General features: G+C 51.9%; 1 protein-coding gene and 1 non-coding gene across 3 annotated transcripts; one reads left to right on the top strand and one right to left on the bottom strand.

The window, feature by feature from the left end:
* Positions 1-244: 244 nt before the first annotated feature.
* Positions 245-21,692, bottom strand: POLDIP3 (DNA polymerase delta interacting protein 3). Of its 2 annotated transcripts, XM_034987366.1 has the most exons (10): positions 21,038-21,275; positions 13,627-13,712; positions 12,889-13,279; positions 12,086-12,172; positions 10,179-10,274; positions 8,174-8,353; positions 7,541-7,618; positions 5,240-5,369; positions 3,061-3,127; positions 245-2,064 (listed from the first exon to the last, which is right to left on the bottom strand). In XM_034987366.1, the coding sequence occupies exons 2-10, from the start codon at positions 13,677-13,679 to the stop codon at positions 1,887-1,889; spliced, it is 1,260 nt and encodes a 419-aa protein (XP_034843257.1). In that variant the 5' UTR covers positions 13,680-13,712; positions 21,038-21,275; the 3' UTR covers positions 245-1,886. The 2 variants fall into 2 exon arrangements, with proteins under 2 accessions (XP_034843257.1, XP_034843256.1); XM_034987365.1 differs by lacking the exons at positions 13,627-13,712; positions 21,038-21,275 and adding an exon at positions 21,521-21,692.
* Positions 21,693-21,968: 276 nt separating this feature from the next.
* Positions 21,969-22,117, top strand: LOC117998937. The gene has a single exon (XR_004676145.1). It is a non-coding gene; the product is annotated as a U12 minor spliceosomal RNA (small nuclear RNA).

Below are 22,117 nucleotides of genomic sequence, written 5' to 3'. Positions count from 1 at the left end.
GGAGAGGGGGGGAGGGGGGGGGAGTGAGGGGGGGGGTGGGGGGGGGGGGGGGGGGGAGGGGTCAGAGGAGGGTAAAGCCATGCAGGCAGGATATTTACCATCCCTACTTGAAGCAGAGTCCAAGCAGTGATCCAACTGTCCCCAGTACCTGAGAAACCAGGTCCTACTGCCTTGTAGGTGTTCTCATGGATCAGGAAGGGGCAAGTGTAGGAGGAATGTCTTCCAGCTGCGTTTGCACCCATTCCAAGGGGGAAAAGGGAACAAAGGAACAAAAGCAGCATTCTTTGAAGAACCAGAAGGTGGAGCGCCATCAGGTACCCCCCACTGACTTCCAAGGCCTGAGCAGTCTTAGAGCTGGAGGACTGAACGGTGCTCAAAGCCTGGGTCCTTCCTGCTTACAGACCGAACTCTGGAAACATGAGTTTCCAGATTTTTCTTCACTGGGCTGGTCGCAAGCAGGCCACAAAAGGCTCTTAAGTGTCTCAGGTCCCCTCTACTTCCTAGACTCGTGCCTTTCACAGTGCTCACTTGCTACTGATTCTGAAGAGCTCCCCGAGCCCTGCTGCCCAACTCGCTCCAGGTCTGCCACCTGGATTCCCTCTGCAGTCCCAACAAAGCAGCAGGAGACTGAGGAGGCCAGTGACGCCATGCTGTCCTGGTATTCAGTTAGGGGCTGCCCCTGGGGGCTACAGTTCTGCCCCAACTCACCTGGAAGGGCTGCTCTGCTCTCTCCACACCCTGCCTACCACCCAGCACTCCCTGCGCCCTTCACTGCCAAGGCAGGGAAAGACCCCTCTGGTCATGGAAGGATGGGTCAGTCACAACACTGGGAACAGTGCCCCTTGGTGGCAGGTGGATCTGTGCCTCTCTCAGCATCCCTACTGTCCTGTAGGCATCTGAGGCCAGAAAGGAAGAGCCAGGAGCAAGCCAGTATCTCCCATTCAAATAATCCCCAGACCCTCAGTGTCACAAAACAAGAGGCAGACCTTTAAAAAAAAAAAAAAAAAAAATCCAACTAGCAGAGAGCTGGCATTTGCACCCAAACCAGGTGTGACAAGCGCTGTGCCAGGTGAGAACTGGGAGGGCTGATGATGCACACTTCTCCTGGCAATGAGACCCAGAAGGCTGAGAGCTGGGGTGGGGCACACGGCAGGATGCAAGGACAGGGAGACGTGAACTCAAGAACGGACCGTGAGCCGCCAGAAGATAGCGCAGCAAGGACCGGGGATGCTCTTCCCAGCAGAGTGGCAGCCTCACCTGCCCTTGCCACATGGCCCTCTCCAGACCACACTGTCTAGAGCCAATCGTGACGCAAGGACAAGAGGGCTGTGGCCTGATCCCCGCCCGGGCCACCTGCAATGACCAGGCAGGTGACTGGCACAGCTCTCGAGCTGACCTGGCTTCCCGGAACTAGGAGGGCAGGGGCTCCCACTTCCCACTTCCTTTGAAAGTTTAAAAAAGAGAAAGGGGAGGCAACTCCTCGCCTCCTGGAGAAAAAGGTGTCCTTCACAGAGGCCCCTGCCCTGCATTCCACGGGGCCACAAGAAAGCCATCCAGAGAACTTAGGGTACCATTTTCAAACAAGAAATCAGTTTGGGGCTGAGATGAGGGGGAGAGACACTGAGCAACACAAGCCTACCTTGGTGATGAGGTGGAGGGAGAAGAAATAGACTACAGGAAATGTTAACGTACAGAAGAGCACAGGGTAGAACACAACACAGAAAGGTGGGTCCCGTCCAGTGAGGAAGCGCTCTACCCCCGGCAACCCTTCCCACGCTCAGGGGCCTCCAGTCCAACGGCCCATTGGTCACAAGCTTTGCTTTAGGAAACAGAGCCACCCTCCTCTGCCCCTGCTTCTGGCTGCCTCACCCTCCCGCCCCTCCAGCTCAAAGTTTGATTTTGAATTCTGTGGGCTGTGTAGTCACAGACGCCCCTGAAGACTTGAAGAGCGCTTTCAGGATGGTGTCAGGGTCCACTTCGGCAGGAGGGTTAGATGAGGCGGTAGAATTCACCCTGCGAGGCAGCTCAGTCTCCTTCTTCACTGAGGGGCTGTCACTCAGCCGTCTGTGGGGAGCAGAGAAGAGTCAAAATCCTTGTCAGTTTTCCCTCAGATGGGAAGGGAGCCCATCATTTACTAAGTCTGTTATGAGAGCTAGGTGCTGAACATAATGCTTTTTGTACCTCCTGATCTCATGACATTTTATAGCAAATCCATCATTTTTTAATTTGCAGTTGACAAAATTGAAATGCAGCCTGTTGTGATCTGGGGTTTTAACTTTAGGAAATGCTGCATGCCCTTTAGAGACAATCACATACACATCAACTTATTACGTAGTTAGAGAAGGCTTGAAGTCAAGAAATCGGCTTCACTCTCTTTAGCCCAAACTTACTAGGTCGTAAAACCCACATTTTCCAGAATACAACTTATTCCTGGAGTGCAGCTTAAAACACTAGTCCAAATCACACAATTCATTATCTGAGGTTCAAATTCCGGTCTTTCTAAATTTCAAAGTCTGCCTGCCCCACCCACCTTGGCAAGTCTAATACCTTCCTGAGGTTTTGCCTCCTCTTCTATAAAAGGACGTCCTGCCAATCTACATTTCATGCATCTCAGGCTCCAAAAAAAGCCTCAGTCTGGGCCAGGCATGTATGTGCAGGTGCATGTCATAAAACAAGGGCCGGCAGCGGGGCCTGTCTCCACCAGGGTCTGGGACAAGGAGGTAGCATTTTCCATTCACTTGGATGGAGCCCACAGTGGAACAAAGACACAACTGGTCTGCTCGCCACTCTCTTCTCAGGCATTTCTGAATTATAAAGCTGAGAACGAGGTCTAAACATGAGCCCCCGTGGGGTCAATGCCCTGCGGAAATGACAGGTCACTGTACACCACTCAGCAACGCGGTGGCCCACCTGGGGCGGCCCACTCAGCGTCAGCCCGGAGGAAATGCCAGAGGAAGTGCTGACGCAGGCACGTTACTCTGCAGAATGACAAGAACCCCACAGAGCAAACGAGGAGAAAAGCTCCACCCGGCCCCCAGCACCGCTGCCTCTGGAACTTACAGCAGGATGGGCTGGTCTGAGGTGATGATGTTCCCGTTCATGTGAAGGTTGCACTTCATGGGTTGCCCTGAAAAACCAAGGAAAAAAAGGTTCTGCGATGAGACTTTGGCTCAGGACAAAAGGACAGGGGCTCCCTCTATCACCAGGAGGTCGAAGCCCCCACTGCTGGCAGCTCTGGCTCACGACGGGGGAAGGGGCTGCCAGGCTCTGGGAATCCCAGGGCATGAGGTCCACGAAACCTCAGCAAGGACGGCACCAAAGTGGAAACAGACCTCACTTCTCACTTTAAGCAGGAGAGGAGAGCAGAAGGAAGGGAGAACCTGAACTCAGTGCGACTCTGTCTAAACTCGTTTGTGAGGTAAAGGAAAATGTTTATGCAACACAATTAAGTGAAAGAAGAATTCACAAGTGCACACACAGGCTTCCACTTGGTCTATGAAGGATTAGCTGCTCCAGGTACTGACTGCGACGCCGCTCTCCACACTATGAGAGGAGTACAGCAATCCCAGCACACGAGAGGGGGAAGAGGGAACAGAGCCATATAGGGGTCACATTTCTAATACCTCACTGGAATTAATTTAATACTTATCTGAAATAGATTCTGGTACTGTAAACCCTTGAGCAGCCATTAAGGTAGCAACTCAAAAAATAGAGTGAAAAATGGGGCGCCGGGTGGCTCAGTCAGTTAAGTGACTGCCTTCGGTTCAGGTCATGATCCCAGGGTCCTGGGATCGAGTCCTGTGTCAGGCTCCCTGCTCAGCAGGGAGTCTGCTTCTCCCTCTGACCCTCCCCCGTCTTGTGCTCTCTCTCTCTCTCTCTCACATTCTCTCAAATAAATAAAATCTTAAAAAAAAATTACATATATAGTGAAAAAAATCTTTAAAGGACCTAAAATGTCACATTAGAAAATATTCACGCAAGTGAGTAGAGAGGGGCGGGAGGGAGAGGGAGAAAGAATCATAAGCAGACTCCATTCAGAGCTTGAACTCAACGAGCTCGATCCCATGACCCGAGATCATGACCTGAGCCGAAACCAAGAGTCGGATGCTAAACTGAGCTACCCAGGCGCCCCAAGACAAAGGAGGTCATTTTGCAAGGATCAAAGGGTCACTCCACCAGGAGAGAGCAATTATAAACATATATACAACTAACATCTACAAACATATATACAACTAACATCAAACCCTCAAATACACAAAGCAAGACTAACAGAACTGAAAGAAACAATCATAGTTGAGGATTTCAATACTTTGCTTTCAGTAATGGATAGAACGAGGCAGAAGACTGACAAGGGAACAGAAGATTCAAACAACGTTATGAACTCACTAGACCTAACAGACATCTACCGGCAGCAAAATACATATTCTCCTTAAACACTCATGCAACAGAAGGAAACTTGGCAAATTCAAAAATACATGGAAATTAAAAACAATCTTAAATAACCAATGGGTCAAAGAAGAAATCACAAGGGAATTCAGAAAATACTTTGAGATGAATGAAAATAAAGACACAACATACCAAAATTTATGGGATGCAGCTAAAGCACTGCTTAGAGAAAAATACATAGATCAAAAAGAAGAGGGAAAGACAACCTACAAAATGGGAGAAAAAGTTGGCACATCAGTTATCTGGTAAGAGACGAATTAATATATAAAGAATTCTTTTTTTTAAAGAACTCTTTTAAACTCGGGGCGCCTGGGTGGCTCAGTTGGTTAAGCGACTGCCTTCGGCTCAGGTCATGATCCCGGAGTCCCGGGATCGAGTCCTGCATCGGGCTCCCTGCTTGGCAGGGAGTCTGCTTCTCCCTCTGACCCTCCTCCCTCTCATGCTCTCTGTCTCTCATTCTCTCTCTCAGTAATCAGACCAACATCTGGAAGGAGGCGGCTAGTACTTTTGGTTTCCCCGGCAAGACCTCTTAAGAGAACCATCCATGGAGAAACGATGTTTCTCTGCTCACTCGACTGAAGTCCCACGGCTGGGTGAAAACCCAGGGCCCTGCACAACAGGCAGCTCAGGGGATCGCACATGCCTGTCTGTCCTTGGCGCACGGGAAACCTTCCATCCAGAGGGCTGAATGTGCCAGGAGTCCTCCCACCCGTCTCAGAGGAAGGCTCGCTCTGAAGGCCTGCTGCCCGAGAGTGAACAGCAGGAAGGGGAGGTGGCTTTCTCCCTGACTTACCGTCCAAACACCTGTTGTTATACTTCTTATATGCAGTAATGGCATCGTCCTTCTTCACAAAGACCACCTCTGCTACCCCAGGATGGACCAGCCGAGCCCTTTTGAGGGCTCCACACACACAGAAAAGCTCCTGCAAACAACAGGAGGGGTTGGGGTTGTAGAAGAATTTGGGGCTGTTATCCTGCCTGCCTGCCATTCACACACTCCAGAGGGCTCTGAGTAGACTGGCAGCTGCACTCCAGTTGAATATGCCCAGCGCCCAGGATTTTGGGAGGTGCTGTTTTAGGTGGTGTCCCTGGGACATCCACAGGCCTCTCGATGTGGGACCAGATGAGGGGTCGAGCCAAGCTGGCAGCAAGAAATGGGTCTGGGCTTCTAAGCCCTGGAGTCCGTGTGTCCTTCAGCAAGGCACCCCCAAAGACTTCCTGCTTCTGCACCCACTTTCTCAACAAGGATAACAGTTACAGAATTTCTCTGAGGGCCCGGTCATGAAAAGGAACGTGTAGGCTCATCAAAGGCAGTGGTAAATATGTCACCAGGGAATCTGGCAAGTTATTTAACTTTTCTGACAATGAGTCTTCTCTTCTGAAAAAAAGAAAAGGAATGGTCTCGCCTTCCTCCTAGGGTCGCTGAAAGCTCAACTGGGGGCATTTTTTAGGGCAATGCTCTGTAGGCGTGTGTTACCACCATCATTATGTCCCCTGGCGCCCCCACCTCCTTTTACAGGGCAGGATGGGAGGCCAGAGAAGGAAGACAATGTGGAGATAGACCACGGAGGCCGGCCAGCACCCACGCCATGTCCTCACCTGCGACTCCCTCCACAAGGCTCTCATGAGGACAGAAGAGGTTTCTGCAGAGGTCACTGAAATGTTTTTCATGATAAAGTGGAAACTGTTAAATACCAAAACCAAGATACGGACCTGAATACTAAGTGTGATCCCAATTGTACTGCTGTTCTCTCAACATTACCCATGTGGGGAAAGGGAGGGTGGCTACTGCCGGCGTTCAAGCTCATGGTGATCACCACAGGGGGGCCGTTCCCACTACTCTGTATTTTCAAAGATCCTGCCTACAAAGCACCTGCCACATACTAAGTGCCCAATAAACTGTAGCTATTACTACTTTTATAATCAGGCAAAGAAATCTATTTTAATCCTCTATTAACTTGTCAGGTATCAGACAAAGCAGGCTGCAACGCCCATTATGTGTACCATGCGCTGGGGAGCCTGCTCACTTCTCAGGGCTATCACACAGCACTCGTGTTTCACACTCAAAACCACTGTCAAACGTGGTGGCCTTTATGGGCTGTTACCGAACTTGAAACTCAGCTGCAAAGAGACGCTGGAGTCCAGGTGCATTCCTTCTCTGATCTGACAGTTCAGAGTTAAAAGGGCACCTGGATTTTTAAATTAATAGTGGTTTTTTTGGTGCCTAAATGAAAATAAGGTGGAAGAGAAGTCCTGGCTGCATCTGGCTCTGTCCTTACCAGGTTTAGGTTTTGCCCATGACTAAGGGCGGGACAGGACAGAACAGGGCAATCCAGGGGCGCCAACCACCAGATAACACTGATCTATCTCATTCCTTTTACTCTGGAATCATCATGAAAACCCCTAGAGGAGGCAGAAGTTCCAAAGACTCACAGGAAAATAGGAACCACTGAGTTGTGAACCATGGGACTAGAGGATCCCATTCAGACCCATCCAGCACGATGCCCTGGCCCTGGTTTAGTCGCTGTGAAGAACAGAGTTAGCACAGCCAGCCCAACTGCTATCTTTTGAAAGACCTGCTTCCAAGGCCGGATCTTGGCTGGTGTCGGGCAACCTGGAATTGGGGAGGGCTCCCACCACCCTAGTTGATAAAAGTGGCTCACTGAGCCTAATCTATGCAAATAACGTGGTTTATGCTGAATACCTGCTTTCCCCCTAGGAGTCTGGAACGCTGGTATGCAGGGGCAGAGGGAGCCTACACGACTAGTTCCTAGTAAAGGCCCTGGGCACTGAGTCTGTACCGAGTTCCCTGCTTTCACGTATCACAGCTCGTTGCTGGGGGAATAAAGTGCATTCTGTGTGATTCCACTTGGGGAGGAATCCAGAAATTTGCACCTGTATTCCCCTGGCCTCTGCCCCATGAGCCCTTCTCTTTGCGGATTTTGCTCTATATCCTGTAATAAATCTCAGCCCCGACAGGACTCTCTGAGGAGTCCCGTGAGCCTCAGGGAATCAGTGTACCTGGGGTGGTCTTGGGGTCCCTTGACACAGACGTGGTTTGAGAGCTAGAATCCTGGCAGGACACAGTACTCACCACAATGTCTTCCTCAGTGACTCGAGGGTGCAGATTGTTCACGGTCATCTTGGTGCCTTCCAAAGGGCTGAGGACAGGCTGCCAGACAAGACAGTTCCCAGAATCAGACAACAGCTGTGCGCTCAGCAGCAGCATGCGAGTGACCAGGAAGGCCCAGAGGAAAGCCCCCTAGGGAGCCTGTCACAGTCATGCCCCACCACAACGCTCAGGGCCCGAAACTCTCTCACCACCTCCGAGATACGCCCGACACTTGCAGGCCTCTGAGCCTCTGCATGGAATGCCAATCACGTGCCAAGACCCACCCAGCTCAGATGACACCTTCTCCTTAAAGCCTTCCCGACTTGCCCAGTAAATCAAATGCTCTTTCCTCAGTGGTCCCAGCAGCTCTCCTCGGGGCAGACCTCTGTTCTATTCACCAGAGTTGCTCAGTCTGCAGCTCCGTTTCTTCTACTCGCCCGCAAGCTTGTCGCTGAGGCTTGGTTTGCTCATTTGTAAAATGGAGGTGGCAATGCCCACCTCACGGAGGTGCTGTGAGGACTCAACAGCGTACACACAACACACAGCCCACCCAGCACAGGCTGACTCTCAACAAGGAGGGGTGCAGTCGCTTCCCCTCCTTCACCTTAGCCTCACCTCAGCAGGTGGGAGCTCTTTCGGGGGCTCCTCCTTGTTCACTAGTGTCCGAGACATGCTGGTCAAGGCTTTTGTTCGAACAGAGGAGGGGAGGGCAGGAGCCGTGTATGCATCATTCTGAACCACTTTGGTGAGAGGGAGGGCCTTAGACATGGAGAACTTGGAACTGCTCAGTCCGGCCTAAACAAAGAGGCAGATAGGAATCTGAGAAGCTAGAGAAGAAGGCAAGAGAGAAGCCCTATGGGGCCGACAACCCCCACCCCCAAGGCCTCCCAGCTCCCCAACTCCATTAGAGATCTAGAGCCAAAAAGGCTGCCTGTGACTTCCCCCAAGGAAGGGGCTGGAGGGGAGAAACGCAGTCTGCCCACGTGCTCACAGAAGCCACGCTCTAGTGCAGGAAACCCCTGGGGAGAAACTTCCATGCAGGCCTGACCTGGAGCCACAGGCCTACCCAGACCACTGAAATTTTTTGAAAACCTACGATTTGGGGCTAAGCAGAAGGCCAAAAGCTTAGAGTCAAGTTCATTCCCAGATAGGTTTCTATCACAATGGGCTAATCATCAGCTCTGAGCTGGCCTAGCAGAGGAACCCACCCTTCAGAAGGTCTAGACTCCCAGCTTCTTGGTTCCCGTTTCTGCCACACGGAGGCACCATGCGTAGCCCTGGCCTGCCTGGCTCCCAGACCGCGAGGGACATGTTGGCAGAGTCGCCGTGCAAGCCAGCAGAAACCGTTCCCTCCCTCCCCTGCCCTCCCTAACCGGGGATGGGGTCCTTTGGAAATATAAACAAGGAAACTCCTTGGTATGAATGTATCTGAAGAAAAACACGTATGAGGCAGAAACGGCGGGTGACCTTGGTGACTGAAGACCGTGCCCCCAAGGTACTGACTCAGGAAGAAGGGAGGGCTGCAGCCGCCAGAGGGGCAGAGTATGGGGCAGGGTTGGTGCACCAGCTTCTCCAAAGCAAATGAAATGTCTTCCTGGGCCCCACATTTCTTAAACTGCTTTTTGATTACTGACGGCCAGTACAGTATGGTACACGCGGCCTGGGAGCCAGACTGTGTAAACGTGACTCTTAGATCCGCTACTTATAAGCTGGGTGATACTGAACATATTTTAACCTCTCTGGGCTGATCCCTCACCTGTAAAATAGGACTAATAACAGCACCCACCTTACTGGGTAGGAGAGTAGGGCAGTCTTAAATTAGGTAACACAAATACCGCATTCTTTCAAGTAGAGTGAGCCAGGAACTGAGCCAGCTGACCGCTCCCCTGGCAGCAGACCTTAGCAGTTCAACCATGCAAAGGCCCAGCCCCTTCCAAACCATTCAGCTTCAAGAACTTCAGCGGTAACCAGGAAACTGGGCCATTCACTCAATGCGGTGACAAAAACAGAGTCTTTGGGCCTCTGAAGGCCAAACAAAGGCACTTGGCTCAGTGCCCCCTGGCTGCCCTCCCTGTCACGGGCTATACCCGCTGCTGCTGGCCACCCTGACGGTCCCAGATACTGCTCTCGTTCCTTCTCTGAGTGGGATCTGCCCAGCAGCCTAGTCTAGTCTAGCAAGCTTGCCCGGCATGCAGGCTGCACCCGGTGGAGTGCACACGAAAGGTGCAGCTTACTCCTGCTAACACACCAACTGAGGGGATCCGGTGTCAAGAACGGGCCAGAGCTGCTGACCACGGAGGGAAGGGGACATGCAGAACGTCCTGCCACAAAGGAAAGAAAAGGCGATTCCCTCCTCTGGGACCTCACATTTCCCCTGCAGGGTCTCAAACAGCAAGCGGAAGCTGCAGCCCTGCACCTTACTAGCTATGGGGCCTCGAGCACAGCACTGGACCCCCTGGTCTCAGCATGTATAAGCCAGGGGTTGCATTAGCAGTTCTGAAATTCTTATGACCCACATGAAGAAAGATTTCTGAATTGAAAGGCCGTACTCTCCACCACCTCGCCCATCCACTGGACCAGATGCACATGGTGAGTGGAAGGAAAACATAAAATGTCTTACCACGTGGTGGAGAAAGCCACCCGAGGCTGCAAATTTCATCTGTTTACTAGGAATGGGAGCTACAGAGTCATCATCATCTTCCAAATCATATAAATTCTGAAAAGAAAAAAAAAAAGCTAACGTGGCCTGCAGGCCCTCAGAGAACATTTGGAGCAAGAACAGCAAGACACACGGAGCCAGTAGCTGGAGGGAGACGCGGGTGGGGGGCAGGGGAGGACCGGGGGAGACCGGCCTGGGAGTCAAATCCTCACAGGCCGGCTCTCCACCCACAAGGGCCCAACAAAAGTGCTGCAACCTCCACGTACACGAGAACTACCTTTCCACAAGCAGGCAACACCTAGAAACACCTTAAAACATGTGTTTATAATCTTGGTTTAGAAAGTTCATCCTTGGCAGTCTGGTCTACAGAAATAAATCCAAACCCCAGAAAGAGCTTTAGCCACAAAGATGTTCACAGAAGGATTTCTAACAGTGAAAATTAGAGGAAAATGGCTTAAATAAACTGGAACATTAACTCAATGGATTATACAGTTATTAAAAATATTTAGAGTAAATGTGAATCACAGAAGTGCTTAAGTTATAAAGTGAAAACAAAAGGACACAAAATTGGATAATAATATAATAGGGTGCCTGGGTGGCTCAGTTGGTTAAGCCACTGCCTTTGGCTCAGGTCATGATCCCGGAGTCCCGGGATCGAGTCCCACATCGGGCTCCCTGCTCGGCGGGCAGTCTGCTTCTCCCTCTAACCCTACCTCCTCTTGCGCTCTCTCTCTCTCTCACACACTCTCTCTCTCAAATAAATAAATAAATGAAATCTTTAAAAAATAATAATAATATAATAATACGCACACAACTACGACTAGGCATTAACTCAATAATAATGACACTTAAAAACACAAAAAACCAGGAAGGAGCCAGGGCAGAATTTCAACAGCAGCTGGCTTTGGAGAGCAGGAGCACAAGAACTCTTTTTTCCTTCTTATTCTTTTTCTGTTTTGTAAGTGTTCTATATTAAGCACACACTACTTTATTTTTATTTATTTTTAAAGATTTTATTTATTAATTTGAGACACAGAGATAGAGAGAGAGCATGAGCAGGGGGAGAGGCAGAGTTGAGAAGCAGGCTCCCCGCTTAGCCAGGAACCCGATGTGGGGCTTGATCCCAGGATCCTAGGATCATGACCTGAGCTGAAGGCAGACGCTTAACCATCTGAGCCACCCAGGCGCCCCAAGCACACACTACTTTAATAACAAAAAACAGAAGACTTTCAATTTGCCTCTCTGCCCCTTGCATACCCAACCCCCCACTGTAAGTTTATTTATTTATTTTTTTTTTAAACTCATAAACTGCAGGGGCTCCTGGGTGGCTCAGCTAGTTGAGCGTCCAACTCTTGGTTTCGGCTCAGGTCATGATCTCAAGGTTGTGGGCTCTGGCAGGGAATCTGCTTGGGTTCTCACTCTCCCTCTGCCCCTTCCCCCGTTCGCACGCACTCTCTAAAATAAATCTTTGAAAAAATAAAAATAAAAGTAAATAGACGCCTGGGTGGTGCAGTCAGTTAAGCGTCTGCCTTGGGCTCAGGTCATGATCCCAGGGTCCTGGGATCGAGTCCCACATCGGGCTCCTTGCTCAGTGAGGAGCCTGCTTCTCCCTCTGCCACAGCCCCTGCTCATGCTTTCTCTCTGACAGATAATAAAAATTTTTAAATAAAAAAAAATAAGTAAAACTAAAAGTAAATAAAACTCACAAACTGCAAAACCCCAAATGTAATCCCTCCAATTCCTCACACTGGGAACCTTGGCCAGGCCTCATTAATCCACCTGGCGGAGCCCCTCAAAGCACACGCCCGTGTACACATACACACCGTATGCACACTCACGCCCACATACTCACATTCTCGCTCTCTCACCTGTTTGGCCGGGTGGTTATTGACAACGTTGATCCTCATTCCAGCAGGATGGGTGTGCAGCGGTGCCATGACCTTCTGCTGGGGGACCTAGAAACACACAGAGATCGTGATTCATCTCCAGGGGTCCACACATGTTCTCCACGAGAAAGGAATCACTGAACCTGAAATATGGTGGCCCTCAGCTGTGGCCTGTAGTAGCCTCCAGAGTGCCTCGTGCCCAAAGCAGGAGTGACAGGAAGCCTCGGCATCCTGCTCAGTGAACCTGGCTCAGTAAATGTTCGCCACCACTGCTGTTCCTGTTCCCGAACTTGCCGTGACCACTGAATGCTGTCTGCATCCCCTTTGGTGGCTGTGCAAGCACCCAGTGCCCTGATGAGGGGCCGGGTCTGACTAGGCTCCTGCCCCGGGCCTCCCACGGACGAGTGTGTTAACTCTGGGCACAGTAATTCACAGCCCTGAGACCCAGAGTCTTTTATAAAACTGGGGTAATGGTCCCAGAGTTGCGGTGAGAGATACATTAGGTCCTATGTGTTAAGTGCCTGCCACACAGCACACGCCCCACGAGTATCTTGTCTTTTCCCCTCTCTTCCCTGCATTGCTAGCTCACTGGAGAAAGTCACTTTTTCTGGAGCCCCCTTTCTTCTCCATAAAACTAGATTAAAACCTTGCCTCCCTCATAACAGTTACTGTACAAACACTTGGGAGAACTGTCATTTTGCCCCAACACTCTGGGCCCCCACTCCCTGCCTGAATCCACACTTGTTCCTGGCTCCCCAGGAACATATGGCAAGAGTCACACCTACCTGGATGGTTTTGGTGAGCTTCAGGGCAGGGGTCACTGTCCCGATGGGTGGGCTCAGGAAGGTGGCTGGGGAATTCCGCTTCAAACTGATCTTCTCGCGGGCATCGGCCACCTGGCGGGGCTTCGGGGGTGCCGTGCTCTGCTGCTTGCGCGAGTTCAGCATCTCTCTGGCATCCTGCACTTTCCCTTTGATCCGGAACCGAGCATCTTTTTGCAAAAGCTTTTCCCGGGCATCCTTAACTCCCAGCTTGAGCCGGGCGTCCGAGAGGCCAATCTTCTGCCGGGCATCAAATCTCTGCTGGAAAGTGGCAGTGCGGGCTGGCTGGCTGAGGAGGCTCTGCTGGATCCCGACACGAGATCGAACACCTCCGACTCCTGGTCTGGCGTTGAGACTGCAAGTAAAAACGGCAATATTAAGCGGATCTGGGTTATCAATAGTACCCCATGGAAGTAGAGCCGTCGTAATACTGGGAACAGGAGGGAGTTCCTGGAGAAACCAGAAATCTGCTCGCTGTCTGAAGAAACAATTAAACCTATATTGAAACTTCTTTCCTAGTTTATGGCATTTAACTTTGCCTTGCAAAGAAAATTAGGAAGAAGGGCCTGGTGCTTTCTGTCACTTAGGTAAGACTGTTTTGCTCCCTAGACCAGGTGTTCTGAGACACCATTAGGGACAATAACCTACAGATGATGCTAGTCAAAAAAAAAGCATATCCCCAAATATCCTAATCCCACACACCTGAAGAGCAACTTCAGTTTCCAAAGTTCTTCCACAGCCGTGCTCTCAGTCATCCCCCAGCACTCTGTGAGGTGGGCCAAACAGGCCTGGAGAAGAAATGATTAATGAAAGTGCCCAGCATGCCCCTGGCAGCCCAGGCCTCCGGTGCCGGGAGATGCCCCCTGGGCTGGGAGCGGAAGCTAGCCCGCTAACAGACCGAAGACACAAGGACTTGGTAGGAAAGAAAAAGTCACTGAGTTGTTTCCAAACACCAAACGTGTGGGTATTTCCCTCACATCAACTGTTCTTGAACTCTCTGGACACCACCTGGGTGTCCTACAATTCAATCGGACACTACCTACCCAGAGTCAGCACAAGAGACTCCCCTCACTTCAGATGCCAGTCCCAAGTCCTGGGCTTCCCACACTTCTGACAGACTAGCTAAAATTGAGGGGACCCACACCCCCTCAAGTTCGAGAATGAATCTGCTAGAATGGCTCACAGAACACAGCAAAAATAGTTTACTTACTAGTATCAGTTTATTATAAAGGATACAATTCAGAACAGTCAAATGGAAGAGAGGCATAAGGTACAGGGGAAGGGGTGTGGAGTTTCCATATCCTCTCTGGGTGCACCACCCTCCCAGCACGTAGCTGTGTTCACCAACCCAGAAGTTCCCCCAAATTCCATTGTATAGGGGGTTTTATGGAGGTCCCATTATGTAAGCAAGGTTGACTGAATCACTGGCCATTGATGACTGACTCAATCTCCAGCCCCTCTCCCCTCCCTGGAGGTTGGGGGTTAGGGAGTGGGGTAGGTGTCCAAGTTCCAACTAATCATGCCAAGTTCTTTCTGGCAACCACCCCCATCCTGAAACTATCCAGGGGCCCCTCAGGCATCACCTCATTAGAACATAAGATGTTCCTACGTAACTCAGGAAACTCCCACGAGTTTTAGGAACAGTGTGCCAGGAACCAGGGATAAAACCAAGTATGTATTTATCACACTCACCACCACCAAGAATGTCAAATTCAGAAACTGTTAAGATTGGAAATGAACTACACTCATTAAACAGGCCCCATTTGCTTGTGGGGTTCCTCTGTTGGCCCTTTCGCGGCTTGTGAGGAAAGCGAAGACCATCCCAAGTCCTTCCTGGAAGTCCTTCCTGGTGTCCACAGGCTGCCCCCTCGCTCCACCTGCCCACCATCCCACGAGGCCGCCTACCCCGGCCTCTCGCAGCAGGCGCCCTGCCTGGGGACTCCGGCTCCCAAGGCAACATCTCCTCCTGGGGAAACCCTCCCTCACTGATTCTTCCAGGACAACCCTCCTTTGTGCCTGTCTACATCTGCTTGTTTTCTCTTCCCCACTGGACCGGGAAGAGGCAGAACGGGCCCAGTGCTTTGTAAGTGGTGCTGAACCCTGACTGAGCATTAGAAACTCCTGTGGAACTGCTTAAAAACACAGCTGTCCAGACCCCACCCCACAGCTACTAAATCTAAAATCTGGGTGAAGGCCTGGGCTTCTGCATTTTTGACTCCACAAGCGATCCTGGATGACGGCCGTGTTCAGAATCTCTGCCCTGGTGTTAGAAGGCAAAACTCTACCGAACGAGTTCCTATACGGTTTCCCACATCTGTGTCCAGGCCTCCCTAGAGGCCTCCTGCACACTGGGCAAGTCAGCGGGTGCTCCTACTGCCTCACCCTTCCCCAACTGATTGGAGGGAGACTATCCACCAGCTCCTGTGCGAACAGCAGGAGCACAGCCAAGGTACCAGTAAAGGCAAATCTGGACCTTCATCCTGTTATCCTTTGACCAGTGGAAACACCTGCTGTCCCCAGTATGCTAGAGGACTGCCTAAGGCAGTGATGCACGTACCAATTTTCTTTGAAAAATGGCAAATTACTTTAGGATTTCATTACTTTCCAATGGGTCTACACAAGAACTGGGTGGAAGAGAGAGGGAAAGGGTCATTTGCAGAATTGGTCAGTTAAGTTTAAGGTGGGGGTGGGGTGCCCTACTTGTTGGTCCCTGTCCTATTTTCTCCTGTAAAGGAATGGGTTTAAAAACAAAACAAAAGGCAAGGCCAAAAGGAATGGGGTGTTTAGGGAGTTCAGGAAGCACAATTAGGGAGACGCAACAAGTGCATGTGGCAGACAGCGCCCACCCGCCCCTGGAGCGGCCCACCTCGGGTTCATGGTCTGCAAGGTCTTGACAATCGTGGGGCTATGCTCTGTAGTGGCGCTGAAACCCACCGCTATTTGAGGGGCCCCTGGAATTGATGAAGGGCACACAAACTTCTTAATAAAGCCCAACCCCCAGGGCCAAGCAGCAGGCGAGGTAACCCCACTGATTGGTTTAAGTGCTTTCAGCTCCCTACATCTGTTGATGATGCCCATCAAAGAAATGCAACAGGGGCGCCTGGGTGGCTCAGTCGTTAAGCGTCTCCCTTCAACTCAGGTCGTGATCTCAGGGTCCTGGGATTGAGCCCCGCATCGGGCTCCCTGCTCAGCGGGGAGTCTGCTTCTCCCTCTCCCACTCCCCCTGCTTGTGTTCCCTCTCTCGCTGTCTCTCTCTGTGTCAAATAAATAAATAAAATCTTTAAGAAAAAAAAAAAGAAATGTAACAGGCTAGCAGTTCAGCCCAGGAGCTACTACTGAAGGCCTACTCGTAAAATGCGGAAAGGATTTTTTTTTTTTTTAGATTTCACCCGTTATTTGACAGAGACACACAGCGAGAGAGGAAACACAAGCAGGATCCCGCTGGGATCATGACCTGAGCTGAAGGCAGACGCTTAATGACTGAGCCACCAGCCGCCCCGGGAAAAGGATTTTGATCAACATTTACCGTCCAGATCCGGACAAAACCAGAGTCAGTGGAAAGCACTCCAGATAAAACTATTCACTTACCACGCACGGGGCCTCTCTGAAGCCAGAGGCCTTGGGCTGGGAAATCAAGTCACCACAAAGAGCATGGTAGGAGCACTCCTGTTCCAGGAGGGGGAGGCCCAAAGCCTCTGGGGACCTTGCATACAACCAGACGCCCGTAGGGCTGAGAGGGCTGGGGAGAGCCGAGTGTGCCCCAGGCCCTGGGAACAACACCCCACGGCCCACAGCTTGCAGCCTCCTGGCTCTCGAAGCTCTGGTGGGCGCCTCCTGCCCTCAAGAGTGTTCCCTCATCTCCCTTAGCACTTCCACAGTCCGAGGCGCCCTCCCTGGGGCAGTGGAACCTTGGACGCAAGTACCGCAGAGGCGCTCACTGTGCTGAATCCCGAGGCTCTGTTTCCAAACCTGTACCTCGTGCAGGACGAGGAGCCTCTCAGGGGCACACCCTGCATCTCCCCGCCTGGGGCAACCCTGCGGCGCAGCCCTGCATCAGGTGGATGGAAAAAAGGCTCGAAGAGCTTTCCGCTCCTGAGCACCCGCTAAGTGCCAGGGACCCTACAGGGCCCCCCTCCCCCGGAACTCCTCCTTTCACCCTCCCACCCCTGAGAATGAGGCTGTCAAGCACATGTGACAGGTGAGGAGGCCCTGCTGAAGGCCGCCCTGGGCTTGCCCGTATCCAGTTAGAGCGCATGGGTCAAAAATAATGACCAGAACTTGAAGAGTTAAAGAGGGGGTGTGCTGTCCCCAGGCTGAGGAACAGCTCGCGCTCACAGCCACACGGAGGGTGAGAACAGGTCCATCTGGGGGCGGGAGGGGACGTGGCCGGGGAGGCAGGAGCACGAGGAAGCTACTTCCCAGGTTACACCAGTTCCTTCAACCCCTTTCATGAACAGCTCTAGCAGCCTCAGTGCTCAGGCTTTTCATCATCACTGCTCCTCCTCCCGCATGAAGAGACGGCTGTTCATCCCAGCAGGCAGCAGCGCCGGGGACAAGGCAGGCATTAGTCATCAGGAATTTTTCAAATAAACACTCCTGCTAGGAGTGGGTCTCCAAAACAGAGAGTTCGTGGTGTTACCCTCCTGTTCCAAGAACTGATGAGGGCTCCCTAACAAAGCCCAAGCCCTCGGCAGAGCCTCTGGTCTGGCCCCAGCTTCTGCCCGCAGCCTCAGCTCCCACTGCACACTCTCTGATGTTCCCGAAACACATTCTGCACATTGGGCCTCAACGTTGGGGAGAGGGGCGGGGGAGGCGTGGAACAAGGCTCTGCACTGCCCCACCCGGCCACACGGACACAATGCACCCCCGCCCTGCTTCCAGGGCCCCGCTGGGTGCTCCAAGGGGTCCTGGGAAGAGCACTGTGGGTGAGAGAGCCAGGGTCCCCACTGGAACCTCACACTCTCTGCCAGGCCCCGACCACAGCTGGCTCTGGACAGATAGATGTCTAGTCTGAAGGATCAGGCCTTTGAGGGGGGCCCCGGATTACTATTATAAAGTGGTTTTAATCCATGGGGTCTTTGGGTTAGAGTTACGTGTACTGAGGTCACCTTTACAAGGAGAAAACACAGATTAGTTCTGTTACAGAGAGCCAACCCTGAATTAGGTGCTTCACAGACACGTCCCCTTACCCTCCAAGAGTCTTGTGCAGATGTTTTAAATCCCATTTCTTCCCCTCCGTTACGTAACAACTAATTTTCCTCCCCTGTGTTTTAGGTCTACATTTCCTTTATCTTACTTCAACAAGGAAACAAGCAGTGAGTACCAGGACCAGAGCCCTGCCCTGAACTGAAAAGGTGACCAACCCCCTTCCCCACGGCTCCAAGGACTCCCCAGACAGGGCAGCTGGGCCAGAGCTGCTCAAACCCACCACACCCATGGTCCGACCTTCCTACGAAGGCTGCCTGCCACCTTAGATGAACCTTCTCTAACTAGGAGGTGGCAGTGGACAGACAGCGATCTTCTGAGAGCTCAACAAATCAAACCACAGTGGGTGACTTTGCAAACCTGACCAGCAGTATGCTCACAGCTTCAGGAAAAAACCGACAAGAACAGGCCCGCACTGCAGGTGGTGCCCCGTGCTGTCCTGGGGAGACTCATCCATGGGTCCTGGGCATGGAGGAGAGCGCCTCACCCTAGCTGAGTGAAGTATCACTCAAAACTCTCCCTTTCTGTATTTTCACATTAATCATCGAAATCTTTTGATGATTAACTGGGGCCCAGGTAATAATAATGACAACGACCCCTTTCTTGACTTACATGGTGTGATGAACACAAAACCGAATGGCTGCTCTGAAGAACAAGCACATTCCATGACCTGTGGGCAAACAGGTTATTTACACTTCCACAGTTTCTTCTGCTATTTTGACAAAGAGGAAGAAAGTTTTTGGAGATCATCACTGGTTCTACTTAAATGACCAAGCACAAAGTTCCTCCTGGGACCTCCATGCAATGCCATTCCCTCATTCCCAGGAAGGGCAGAGTTCTTCCAGGAAGCATGTAAGACAGAATATGCTTACTGTAGGAAATTAGCTTAGACCTTTCAGTTCTTGACAGGGATGCCCTGGATATAGTCTTCATTGTCCTTGCAAGTAAAAATAAAAATGACGTTTCCACCAGGTTTAACCCAAACACAGCATGCAGACCAAACTAGTATGTAGAGTCTGTTGCACATTCCCCCAATCCAATCTTCATGTAACAGCAAGGCAATATTCTCTCACATATTCTCACACAAAATCGGAATGTTACTTCTATATTTAAAAGCCTTCAATAATGATGCTGAGAGCTAACATCTACTGGACACTTAGAACCATCAGATACTTTTAAAGTACTTTAGATATATGAATTCACTTAGTCCTAACAATCACCTAACAAAATAAGTATTATCTACATTTTATAAATGAGAGAGGTATGGAATGGTTAAGTAACTTGCATAAGATCATGTGGAGGGGCACCTGGGTGGCTCAGTCCGTTAAGTGTCTGCCTTCAGCTCAGGTCATGATCTCAGGGTCCTGGGATCAAGCCCCAAGTCAGGCTCCCTGTTTAGCAGAGAATCTGCCTCTCCCTCTGACCCGCCCCTCTCTCATGCTCTCTCTCTCAAATAAATAAAATCTTTTAAAAAAGGAAAAAAGATCACGTGGAAAGTGAGAGAAGGGACTCGAAACTTCACAGGTTGACTCTAAGGCTCCAACGCTTACCTATTGCCCCCCATCGGGGAGGGGTTTGGGCTTCTACTCCTTCAAAAGAAAGATCCATGGTAACTGCCCTCATTTGCTGAACACTTAACTACCTGGTACAAACTTTACACATTTTTATATTCTCATACTTAATCTCCTCACAACCACCTGCCAGGAACCATTACTACAAATGAGGAAACGGCCCAGCTCAAAAGTCATCTTGCCAGGGAGGCACAGAACCCAACAAGAGGCCCACCAGGGCACCACGTCTGCCTCGTTGCACAGTTCCCGTTCATCCCATGGATCCCACCCAATGCCCAACACGAGACTCTGCACACATCGGCGCCAAGAAAGTACAGACCCAACAGACAGTAACAGCCCGACTGCAGTCGGGAACCGAGGGCAGTGATTGCAGAAAGAGCATGTCCCGGGAAACTGGTTCATTCAGCCACTGTCCAGCAAACCTATGAAACCCAGACAGACGGCGCTCCCTCCCCTGCCCCGAGCCCCGCTAGGCTGCCGGCCCCGAGCACCGGAGGGAGAAGTGGCCAGAGGACTCAGCACCAACTCCACACCAGTTATTAGAGGGAAGACCTAGGAGAGAACTACTCACAGAGCAGAACTACTCACATAGCACAGACTGAGTAAATTAATGCTTCCTGTGTGCCTGTTATGAACGAACCCAGGTGAAGCGCTGGCTGGTGAATTACGTGGTGGCGGCAGGTGCAGTGGATATGCGTGCAGGGGGCTGGGGGTGGGGGAATACATTTCAGTTAGCAACAGAAAGGATCTATTTTCTAGCCACCCGCACACGGGAGGTATTAGTAAACATCTGCTAAGTGAGCGACGTCTGAGAAACAGCATCTAACATCTTTACAGCCTGTTTACAAAGACACTTGAACTAATGCAACGTGTGCTGGAGAACTACTGGCCGGCTTCCCACTTCTTCATACAGGTGAACCGGGCCTCATAAAGGCTGGAAATGGCTAACAATATTTAAGGGTCCAGAGGAAATTTGGGGCACATCACCGCAAATCATCTTCTCAGATCCAGAACAGTCTTCTCCGACAACTCGGAGCTACAACCATCACGAAGCTCTAACCTCCAGTCCCACCTGGGTTTTTTTTGCCCAAGCCTGAGGCCAACTAGAGGGTACTCAGCCCCGACTCCCAGCTCTCCGTGGCCTCGGACAAGTCACTCACTCTACTTCTCCCGGCCTCAAGCTCTCCGTCTGCAAAATGGGGAAAATATCAATACCTGGCCGATACGGCGGCGAAAAGAGCAAATGGGACAGTAGTTACATGAAAGCGCTTAGAGAACTTGAAACGCCGCGCAACGGAGACAAGCGTTAATAGAGGCGGCAGAGCGGGGAAGCGCACCTAGGATTTGGGAGTTAAGGTCGGGTCTCAGCTTCGGCGGTAACACGCAGAGTCTGAGCAAGTCACTTCCCCGTAAACTTCACTCGTCCTAACTCTAAGGCCGCGCGGAGATCGGGGAGCACCGGGACCCGAGGGCCAGTCTTCCCAAGAGAGGGGGCTGCGCCGGGAAGACCTTCCGGACCCCTCCCCCCACGGGACGCCCACCCCCACCCCCAGGGCCGCTCCCACGAACGGGGCGCCCCGGCCTCGCCGCCGCCGCCAGCGGCCCCGCCGGCCTCCCCGGAGCGACGGCGCTTCCAACCAGTGCCGACGGCCGAGCGGCTGGGCCCGCGGCGGCGGCGGGGCCGGGCCAATGAGGAGCGCGGCTGCGGCAGGGGGCGGGCGCAGACGGCGCTCCGCGTCGCTCCCGGGCCGCTCCCTCCCCGGCCCCGAGCCCCGCTAGGCTGCCGGCCCTGAGCACCGCAGGGAGAAAAGGCCGCTCACCGCCCCTTCGTCGCAGCCCCGCGCTTCCGGATGAGCTCGTCCAGCGAGATGTCCGCCATCTTGCACTGCCGAGCGAGCCGCAAGAAGCTTAGGCTCCCTCGGCCCTCGAGCCCGCCCCTTCGGCCGCTACGGAGCAACTAGCTGCTTCCGGCGTGCGGCGCACGAACTCTCGCGACAGCTCAAACCAGGCAAAAACCGGAAGGGGCGGGGAGATCCCGTGAGCCTTTGCGACGCCAGCTCCTTATCTGCATACGGCGGTCGGCGCAACTACCGTTGCGGCTTCTCTCTAGACACCAAATAAAATGGAAAGCGACAGAAACAACTAACTAAATGAGTAAGACAAACTGCAAAGGAACTGGATTCTTAGTTCAACGGTCCACTCTGATACTCACCGTAGGGATAATGAGAATGGGATTCACTATCCAGCAAGTAACACGTGTATATCTTTATGCCTTAAACTTATGAGTAAGGAAAATAACGATTCGGGGTGACGCCCGAATCCTCACTGCTAATGTGAGACGAATTTTTGAGCGGGTAAAGGTTGCCCCTAAGGTGACCCGCCTACTTTGCGGGATGCCTGGGAGTGCGATCTGCCCG

This window comes from Mirounga leonina, unplaced genomic scaffold, assembly GCF_011800145.1.
Source record: "Mirounga leonina isolate KUSES-001 unplaced genomic scaffold, KU_Mleo_1.0 Mir_418, whole genome shotgun sequence".
In the NCBI taxonomy this organism is placed as follows: domain Eukaryota; kingdom Metazoa; phylum Chordata; class Mammalia; order Carnivora; family Phocidae; genus Mirounga; species Mirounga leonina.
This window is presented reverse-complemented; position numbering and strand designations above follow the sequence as displayed.

Bases quoted from the DNA above. Each gene is read 5' to 3' on its own strand.
- POLDIP3 (XM_034987365.1), bottom strand. From the start codon at position 21,579: ATGGCGGACATCTCGCTGGACGAGCTCATCCGGAAGCGCGGGGCTGCG. The intron at 3,128-5,239 runs GTAAGTCAGGGA...TTGGTTTTTCAG, and splicing joins TAACAACAGGTGTTTGGACG to GGCAACCCATGAAGTGCAAC. The intron at 2,065-3,060 runs GTAAGTTCCAGA...TGCTCCCCACAG, and splicing joins TCAGACCAGCCCATCCTGCT to ACGGCTGAGTGACAGCCCCT.